The sequence below is a fragment of the Parasteatoda tepidariorum genome, chromosome 6 (genome assembly GCF_043381705.1).
Source record: "Parasteatoda tepidariorum isolate YZ-2023 chromosome 6, CAS_Ptep_4.0, whole genome shotgun sequence".
In the NCBI taxonomy this organism is placed as follows: domain Eukaryota; kingdom Metazoa; phylum Arthropoda; class Arachnida; order Araneae; family Theridiidae; genus Parasteatoda; species Parasteatoda tepidariorum.
Window position 1 is genome coordinate 10990410 of NC_092209.1, and position 10926 is coordinate 11001335.

General features: G+C 31.1%; 1 protein-coding gene across 1 annotated transcript in view; it reads right to left on the bottom strand.

The window, feature by feature from the left end:
• Positions 1–263: 263 nt before the first annotated feature.
• Positions 264–10926, bottom strand: part of LOC107447482 (uncharacterized) — an 84481-nt gene continuing 73818 nt past the window's right edge. The window contains exons 21-22 of the mRNA XM_071181641.1: positions 6560–6645; positions 264–1121 (exon numbers count right to left, since the gene is read on the bottom strand). Coding sequence (XP_071037742.1) covers positions 930–1121; positions 6560–6645 — 278 coding nt within the window. The 3' untranslated portion in view covers positions 264–929. The remainder of the gene's footprint in view (positions 1122–6559; positions 6646–10926) is intronic.

A 10926-nucleotide genomic window follows, 5' to 3' on the forward strand; every position in this document is an offset into this window, starting at 1 on the left:
AATCAAAAGATCTTTCCTCTTTGCCCTAAATGCCAACAAAACCAGGCATCACCTGAGCACATCTTGAACTGTTTAGGGCTGGACTGGAACGACATTCATTCCTCTCCCATTCTGGTTTCGGATTTTCTTAATGTCAACGGATTTATTGATCTGGTCTGACCCCGTCAGACCAGATGGGAATTAGCAACAACAACAACTGACATTAATTATATATATGATTAAAATAACAATAATTAAAGTCAAAGCATAGTAATTCTGACAAATTTTAAGCCTACATATAAACTACCGTTTTTTATTTATTTACATCCTTATTCTGATTTTGTACAAAAGCTTTTATGAATTACCCGTCCCCAAGGGGTTAATTACAAAATGTTTTCAAAAAATCATTTTCTTTGGAACACAGAGGATTGTTGCCTATTCGGAAAAGATAAAACAACAGGTTGCAAAAACGTATTATTTTCAATTTTTTCTGAGGAAAATGAACAACTACTAATTATTAGTTAAAACAAATAAATGAGTTGACTGTATTTATATTACCTCTGTTAATGCGTGGCGGAAGACACGAAAAGTTTATTTCTACCTGAAGTATAACTAAGACAAAGTGTTCTTTTAACCAGTTTTTTTTTCTTTTCCGAATAAGTTACAGTTAAGGAAATAGCTTGAACTAACATATTTAGATGGATTTTTTTTAATTTAAAAATATATTCAAAATGAACCAGCTGTTACATTCACTATATTGAAGATATTCACTATATTAAATGACTCCCTCTATAAATAGAGGAAGTCATTTACGATCACTGGTCATCTATCATCTACAGTATTCACTATATATTGTAAATTCACTTAAAGTGAATCATTTCCGGTCACTGGTTATCAGCTATTGTAGTTTTGCTTTATTAAGTGAGTCATTTCTGGTCAGTGGTCATGCATCAGCTATTGTATTCATTATACTGTACTTTTGGTTTATAAAGAGAGTCATTTCTGGTCACTGATGATTCTTCTGGTTTGACTTCATTCCACGGTTGTTCTTCAGCAGAAGCAAACATGATATAGAATAAACCACTTAGAAAATGAAATGCAGCTGAACTCAGAAAGACAAATTCCCAGTTTTTCAGAGTTTGCTGAAAATTAATAACAATGGTTAAAGTCAAAATGAATATTAAAAACTATTGATTAAAATTTCCAACTAAGACTACCAATAACTATTATCTTTGGTTAATATATTATTAAGTGGTAACCAATCAACCACTACAGCTGTAAGAATGTCTGTTAATTTTGATCACGAAGATACTTCCAGGGTGACAACGAGATTCGAACACGTTACCTTCTTTGCACAGAGTTTTGCAGGTGATACTGCTCGACCAAGAAAGCCACGAAAGAACTAGAGGAAACTAGCGTTTCATATAAACGCTTAGTTCATTACCGTGTGGAAAATGACTTTGAATGAAATTTACAAAGCAAATATTAATACATTTTAACTTAGCTACCATTATAAAAAAATTCTCAAAAGCATTAAATGTTGGCAGACCAGGTTTTAAATAATTTTATAGATGCTGCTTGGAAGAAACAGACATTAAAAGTTTGGATGATGCGGGTAAGACTTCAGTCATCACCTCTTACATCAGAAAGCCTCCATACGGTTCTCATATATAGTCTGTGAAGACTATTTAAAAAGTGAACCAGTTGTGCGCATGAACCCGAATTCTATTTTATAAGTGATTGAGAGAAATTTATCAGATATATTTGAGAAATGAATCTGCAGTGGTACACAAGTAAATAAGACAAACTAATCATATTTATAAATTAAGCAATATATTAATATATACTAATCATAATTATAAATTAAGCAATGATATTTATAAAATAAGCAAATTTTTAAAAATATTTTTTCTATCAGTTTCTTATTTTTACTAGATTTTGTATAAAAGGACTCTTTCGTAAACTGGTTTATTTTCATAGTGGTCTGATCGGTCTACCTATAAAAAACCGTGTGGAGGCTTTCAGTTGTAGGAGGTAGAGCCCCTGAATTAGACAGGCCGACTTATCATTTATTGCTGGAGCAAAGCGCTAACATAAGAGCAGCGAATAAATATTTTCAAGTGGTAGTTTATTAATTGTAATTCTTGGCGTAATAAGTTCGATTTAGTAGATTTTAATCCACCACTATTTCTAAACAATGCGTAGGCTTATATAATTCACCACTTTATAATACTTATTACATGCTTAACATTTTTAAAAACATGCAAATATTGTCAAGTATTTGCAAAATTTACTTTGTTGTTATTTACCGTTTTTTAAATTATTTTGGCGTGTCCGGAGCAGTTGGCATCTCTGTAACAACATAACTAATACTAACGTAATGTTAACTTGCGAACTTTTTTGCTCCAATATTGCTTCATAGGTCAGCTCTGATAGTGTAGGAACCTTAGTAGGAGGCGTTGATAAGTTACGATTTCAGGGTTATTTATTAATCAGGAAAATTATCATAGAGTGGTCGCATTAGTATGGAAATGTTCAATGTATCAGAATTGTTTTTGCTTGCACTACAATTGAAACATAACACCTCGCTTAAAGAAGCTTTTCCTAGTGGCAGTGAAGTAGCTGTTGAGGTGTTATTGTAGGTAAATACTTATTTCATTTTCCCCCAATAGTTAACAGTCATTATTGAAACAGGCAGGTCTGCCAACTACTACGTTCTATGCAAAATATTTTATAAAGTGGTACATATTTAAAAACCGAAGCTTTCAGAAGTTTTGGTAATTTTGCCAACAATTTAAAAGTCTCATCATTGAAGAGCTGGAACGAAGTGGCTTTGAATATTGATTTTTAAATCATTTATATGTTGTTTAGCGGAAAAAAAGTTTAACTGAAAAAAGTGCATTAAAACATTAAATGGCCACTTTTGTTCCAACACTCAACGTGAGGCTTTGAAAGTGCTACCAAAATACTCTACTGACTTTCATTTTTAGTTATCTATCATTCAATTTTATATTTTAATAAAGGGTAATAGTTGGCAGCCCTGCTCTCGGTTGACTGTGCGCATCGATATACTTCATTTGAACTCCACCAGCTCATCGAAATATCTACAAGTTTATGATGAATGGGAAAAGGCAACGCCTACTATAACTGAAAGCCTTCTCACGGTTTTTTTAATAGGTAGTTCAATCAGACCACTGTGAAAGATTTTTCACTATCCGAAAGAGTCATTTAATACAAAACCTAGTTAAAATAAGAATGGTAGCAAATATACGACTAAAAATTTGTTTTATTTATGAATATTATTGGTTTGTTTTTATTTACTTGTCAACCACTACAGAGTCAATTCTCAAATATATAAGATAAATTTCTCTCATTTACTTTTATAATAGGTTTTGGGTTCATGCGCACAAGTGGTTCACTTTTTAAATAATCTACGCAGACTACTTATAAAAAACTGTGTGGAGGCTTTCTGATGTAGGAGTTGGATGGAAAAGGGCCGCAAGTGGCCTCAGGCACACAGTAATCCTACATAATTCATTTTCTACTCGTCAATATCGTTCGAAAACTTTAACACGTTGAATGCCACGCTAATTTTACACGGCTTGCCAGTATGGTTACGACCGTAAATAACTACAAACTAAATTTGCAAATATTGGACACATTTTGCTAGTTTTGAAAAAGATTTACCATGATATAACTGAAAAAAACTGGTGAGCCTATGAATTGTTTAGAAAAAATGGTGGATAAAAATCTACTAAATTAAATTTATTAATTTAGGAATCACAATTTATAAACTACCACTTGAAAATATTATTCGCTGTCCGGAGCAAATTTGCATCGCTGTGTATATAAATAAAACTATTTTTGTGTGTTCTATATTGCATTAATTTCTTCAAACCATTTTAGTAACGATAACAATGTAAAAAAAAATTACAAATTCACCCAAATTATGTGTTTCTAATTATCTTGGCTTCGCCGATCACCTGTAACCCCTGTGGCGCTATGAACAAATTCAGTGCTGGTTAAAAGTGACTCCCATAGCATTCAACGAGTTAAAAACGCGTTTTGTTTCCCAAGGGTAAGTCCATAGTTTCTAAATTTATCGTTAATTTTGATGCTTAAGAGAATTAACTATTTCTTTCTTGTCTCTAAAAAAAAAATAAAAAAAACTAATCCAACATAATTTACTCGTTCATCCATGTTAAGGTACAACAAAAATTAGTTTCTTAAATTTGTTATAATCATTGCAGCAATCTAGTTTACTGTGAAAAAGAAAAACTTTTTAAATTCTATTAACCTTTTTCTTGTATATTTGTTTTACGGATGATCAGGCCTTCAAGAGAGACGAAAAAAAAGAAAACGCTAGTAGTAGTACTATTTCTATAATAGATAATTTTCGAGAGGAGTCAACCTATTTTTAATTACACACAGTTTATTGCTAAAAAAATTTACTATGACGACGACGATCTGTATTTGTTAAGGTACCAGACCTCTTAATTTGTGAATTTGCCCTAGGGGGACTGGTTCTAATGGCATAGAAACAATTACTTCTTGAAATGGAGTAGAGAGCAAAGTGCCTGTCCCTGTAATGATGTCGATGGAGAGAAGTGGAAGTCACAATTTAGTTTAAACTAGGAGTGCAACTAGGAGTTAAACTAGGAGCAATTGTTTATATAAATTGTATTCGTTAAAAAATATTGGTAGTTATAAATATTTCATTACACTGAGAAAAAAAAGAAATTTTTTAGTTACCAGTTTTAAATCTTTTTCCGTTTTGATATCTACAGATTTATGTTATGTATTTCCGTCCCATCCCGATTGACCTCAATCGTCTACTTTACTTGCAATGCCTAAGGCCAATTCTCACCTATGCATGCCCCGCCTGGGGCAATATTATTAACAAAACCCGGACCAACAAACTCGAAATTGTTCAAAACAAAATTCTAAGACGCATTACCGGTGCACCCAGATACCTGCCTAACATTAATATCAAAAAAGACCTCAACATCGACCCTATAATGAATTTCATTAACAAATTAAATGCTAGCTTCTATAGCAAATAAAAAAATAATGACCCAGGTAGATTTAACACCCTACTAAATAAAGAGCTTATTGTGGATATGAAAAGCCACAACCCAATTTATGCTCTCTGATTGTATTCTATCAAAGCACTACAAATAGTGGCCATCCTTTTATATTTATGGATGCTCGCAGAGAGGGGAAATGACCAGAAGGGTGATCCTTGACTCGCGATCATACCACCCTTAGTCTTTTACCTAACTTTTATATGCCACTCATACTACATAGTAACCACCATATATAAGGACTATTCACTCTTAGTATAAACTAATTCGTGACTTCCGCTTCTGCGTTTTCGCTCGCCACTCTACCAATCTCTCCATCGACAACATTACAGGCGCTCACGGGCATCACCACAGATGAAAGAGTCAATTGTCCGCTTCGCGGACAGGCACTCTGTACACTACTCCAGTTCAAGTTCAAGTATTTCCGTCATGCTGCGCTGTCACCCGTGTTATTCTTTCTCGTTTCTTTTTTTTTCAGGTTCAACTAACCCAGTAGTTCAACAGTACTAAGTATGTCCTATATGGGTATTTTATGATGAATAGGAAAAAAGCCGCAGCGGCTTCATTTACCCAGATGTTTTATACAGTTTAAAATAGTTATATTTTATTTTATATATTACGTTTTTGTAAATATTTCCTTCATTGACAAATTCAATTACGATGAAATTAATGTTTAAATAGTTAGATTATTACAGTGAGGAATAAATTTAATTTTGTTTTCTGTTTCATCAGATACTTACACACTCTGATATGAAATTAGTTTCTGGGTAAAATTAAGCGATTTTAGAAGCATGTCCGTAGCCAAAATTTTTTTTGATTCATTGGAGCAAAGCCTCCTAAAACAGAAAGACAGGTCATACTGGTAGTCCGATCAGACCACTATGAAGGTAAACCAATTTATAAAAGAGCCATTTAATAGAAAATACTAAATAGTTTTACTACATTTAATAGAAAATGTAGTAAAAATACGAAAGTTATAGCAAATATATGTCTCAAAATTTGTTTTAAATTTTGAATATGATTGGTTTGTCTAATATTCTTGTCAACCACCACAAATTCAATTCTCAAATACATATGATAAATTTCTCTAAACCACTTTTAAGGTAGAATTCAGGTTCATGTTTACAACTAAACCACTTTTTAAATAGTCTGCGCAGTCCAATTATTAAAAAACATTTGTTGCGAAAATAAAGATTGTTTACATAGATTTTGTGTAGAAGTGTTTTCATTACATATTTTCATAACCAGCGCTTTCTCCTTATTTGTTCTTTATAAACTTGTGCGTTTAGAAAAGAAAAGCTAAACTAAAAATATCATTTTTAAAACAAAATTTGTAATTTTCGGAACAAAACTAATTTAATTTGAGATTCGAAAATCCTACACCCAAATCAGGTAAGCAAGCACTTATATAAATGCAACAAAAAATCTGTACCACCGTGTTGTATTTTTTTTCTTCCTGAAAACTGTAATATTTTAAATTATGTAGTAAAACTTACTCCACTGCTAAGAATGTATCCAATAAATGCTGGTGCAAGAAAACCTGGTAACGTGGCTATTCCATTTGTTATTCCATAAAGCGTACCTAAAAAAAAATGAAGCAAAATAGTTTTTTTCTGTAATAATTTAATACATTTATCAACATTTTTATAAAATTTCTATTTCAAGCATAGAAAAGCTCTTTTCTTTATTTGTTTAATCCATATAGTGTGAGCAAAAAAATTAACGGTCCATACTGAATAATTTTTGATCTAATAATCGGATAATCAAGTTCGAAAACTCAATCTTCTCTTCCATGACATCAAACATGCTAATTAACTCGTATTGGCGATATTTTAAATTACGAAACCATCAGGCCTAGAAAAATGCTTTCTCTGAATAAACAAATATTTTTTTCGATGCATTTTGATTCCTGATACACAAAATGAAAGGGGTAGCCTTTCTCTGGCAAATACGGTCCCCGTAGATAGACCAGGAGGGCGATCTAAAGTTTGGACTCTGCAATGCTAAGATTACTTATAACGTACTGCGCCGTATCTCAAAATTTTTTAAAAAGAATTGAACAATTTTTGCACTCGATTATAAAATTTGTTTATACAAAGATATTTATACGAATTTTTAGTAAAGTTTTATTTTTATTAATGTTTTATTTAAAATTAGTCGAAAAAAATTGAGTTGTGAGGTATTCGATTTTTTTTACATAGTTTTATATTTAATTTTAGATTGCAAAATAAAAATTTTGAGTCAAATCGCATAAATTGTTCATGCAAATTCAATTTTCAATATAAAACTTTTAAACAAAAATTCTTGTGCCCAAAACATTTTTTCATGCTCGCCTATGGCTGAAAATAGGTTTTCAGAAAGATTAAAAAAAGTAACACAGAAACATTCGGCTGCAAGCACTATCCTTAACTATAGAAGGGGTTGCAAGTTACATTTAGTACACTGAATCATTCAACGCGAGCTAAAATCATTCAACGTGAGCTGAAATCATTCATCAATGAGCTAAAGTCATTCAACGCGATCATATTTATATTCATCCTATATATCCGCACATTTACTACCAATGATCTGCGGACAAGACTTTTTAAAAGAGGCAAAACACAAAAGGTGACATAAACTCAAAGCGTAAACGTTGTGGTTAAAAATAACGTTCGTTTTTATAAAATGGCACGCCGGAAATAAGAAGCAGAGAAAGTGATAATATAGTATATTAAAATCCAAGTGTGGTCGCGATAGTTTGGTTGGCAGGGCGCGAGACTCACGTTTGTGAGAAGTGGAGTACCAATCCAGATTGCCAAAGACCGTGTAGAGAATGGTGACTGGTGCAGATTAAATCTGTCTGGTCACAAAGCCCTCCACGTTCTCATTAAAAATCAATACGTCTGGGAGTACTGAATTGATTGTTCTCTGATTCAGGTCAAAATTACGATCTGTGGATGAATGAATGGATGCATGAATGGGTTCGCCCTATAAATTGGAGGGGCAGAAGTAGAATTCCTTTCCATTTATGGCGCCTCGGGAAAACAAGAACAGTCTCCCCCCCCCCCAATGTCCTAATAGCTAACAACAACAAAATTAAATAAGCATGATTAATATCAATAATTAATATCAATAAATACGTGTTTGCGAAAGTGCTTTTTCTACCATTTTACAATGATTAAAAAATATAAAATTGAATTCGGGAGGAATTCGAAAAAAAATAATAATCCCATTTTCCTACAACTTTAATATCCGATATTTATTTTGGCAAAGATCGACTTAAAGTGGTAGCATTCATGTACATTTACAATGCATACCTGCCAACTCTTCCGCATTTTCCGGAAGATTTTATTTCCAAATTTAAAGTGGTAGCAATACTCAGGTTATTCCAATTAACTTTTTGAATTATAATGAAAATTATAAATGAGTTTGACCACCACTACATATAAATAATTACAATAAATATATGAAAGCATAATAATCATTCGAAGCAGGCGAATTTCAACGGGATCAAAATATAAATATATTTTTAAGTCAAGTTGTTTTTCGTTTATTGTTTTGCAACCACTCTGAAAATCCATTCTCGGAAAGACTGAAAGTTGGCAGGTATGACAATGTATTTTCTTAACGTTTATTGTGGCACTGAAATCTTTTAAATTTTATTGCATAAAACTAAATTGGAAGTTTTTATTAAATTATCAGCAATCTTGAGAAAAAAACTCGTCATCAGCTTTCAGTTTTTCCAAGTAACCTGCATTTGGTGAGGTACTTTTTAGTGATAAGATAATTTAAGTTATAATTAGTTTAATATTTTTCATATCAAGCAATTTTTCCTTCGCTAAAATATTAAAAATCCGAAGTATAATATCAAATATCAATCATCTCGTGGAGACGCTTTCAAAAAAGTAGACGTAATTATTCGTTTTCAACAAGTTAGTTATTCGCTACCAATTAGTAACTTGCTACCTATTTATAAAAACTTTAGTAGAAAGTGGAGCCGTTGGCATTTCTGCTGCGTACCTTTGTTCTTAAGAGGCATGGTGTCTACTGCTGACGAGAATCTAAAATAGAAATCTCCCACAGTGATTCTGTCAATTACCACTCTTTTTTTTCAAAAACTAACTCCAATTGCACAATATTTCAGATCTGTAAATGAAACTGCATCATATGGTAGATCAAAAACCATCGAAATTCGAATGGCGGTCGCCAAAATTTATGTGACCGGCAGGCATCCTGCTAGGGGAATATCGAACCAGTTCAACTTTTTCATAAGTGTATTCCACAGATGCCAACTGCAGCGCATTCAGCAATAGTTTTAATAAAATTGGTAGCGAATTTGATTGTAAAATTTGTAGAATAATGATAATTATGTTCACGCTTTATAAGGGTAACCACAAAATAAATGTAATAAAGTTGCATTTCATACGATACTTTAAATCTTTATGTGTAGTGATGAAAAAATTAATTTAAAAGTAAATACTTAACTACAAAGAACTTATATCTCAATACCTGCCAACTTTTAATCCTTTCGAGTAGGATATTCCCCAGTGTTAGTAATATAGAATTTAAAGTTCAATTTTAGGCAGAAACGTACATTGTATTTTAAAAAAAGCTTATGCGGACTGCCATGACAGTATTACAAATTAATTTATATGCTTAATTATTTAAAAAATGGTGGTGGTCAAAAAAATTGTAAATTAAGTTCATAAATGCAAGGAATATATAAAAAGCATACATTTTTCTACCACTTTAAAGATAGAAATAAAATTTTACGCCAAATGCGTAAAAGTTGTCGGGTATGTATCTTGTTACCACAAGATATTTTTTTAATAAATTGAGCAGGTTTCAAATCGAGCGAAATTCGAGTAGGTTTCTTAATCACTAAAATATTTCTCAGCATTCACCAGCAATTCTAATATTGCTTTATTCAATATGTCGAGCGGTCAAGTAGTAGTCAGAATTAGTGATGTGCGAAAAACGAACGAATCGATATTTCAATCAACTCTTTTTTGTGAATCGATTCATCAAGTTCGTTTTTGAAAAAGAATCGATTCTTTNAATAACAAAATAATCTTATAAAGTAAACTGGTATGAAACAGTTTTCAAAATTCTTGTTTATATGTATTTTGAAATCGTTTTTAAGAACCATAGACAACCAAGGATGGTATTTAACGCTGAATCGAATTTGATCTAAACAATATTGAACACTAACAGCTCAAAATTTACTAAAGCTAATAAATTATAAAAGTACAGTTTTGTACTTCTACTGATTAACAACTCAGTAATTGCTATATAGACTACCGACGGTGTAAGGAATGTATTATATATATATATATATATATATGCATCGTAATATTATTGTTTTTTAAATTTTTGATTTTATCATTGTTTTTTTTATTGCATTTTTTCTATTTTGATTATTAGCTTTTTGTTTCAGATAGTTTATAATAAAATTTAACTTTCGTTTCATAACTTTAATATCTATTTTTATAAAATTAAATATTGAAATACTTGAAATATATTTACTAGCGAAAATATATTTTTCTACGAAGAAAAAATATACACTTTTGCTGTTAAGAATGTCATAACTACTTTAATTATTATAAATTGTTTTATTTTTTACTTAATTTATTATTTGTTTCATTATATGTAGTTCTAAATTTTCCTTAATTTATTATTTGTTTTGTTATAAATTGTTTTATTTTTATTTTATTATATAAATAGTTTTGATAATTTATTTATATAAATTTTCTGTTAATAAATTCTGGTTGATTTTGATTGTTACTTTATTGTTTTAGGGCAGTATTTTGTTTTATATAAAACTCAAATAAGTTGAAATGTTTTCTGCCAATGTCCTTTTTTCTGAAAAAATGTTTTAATCCTT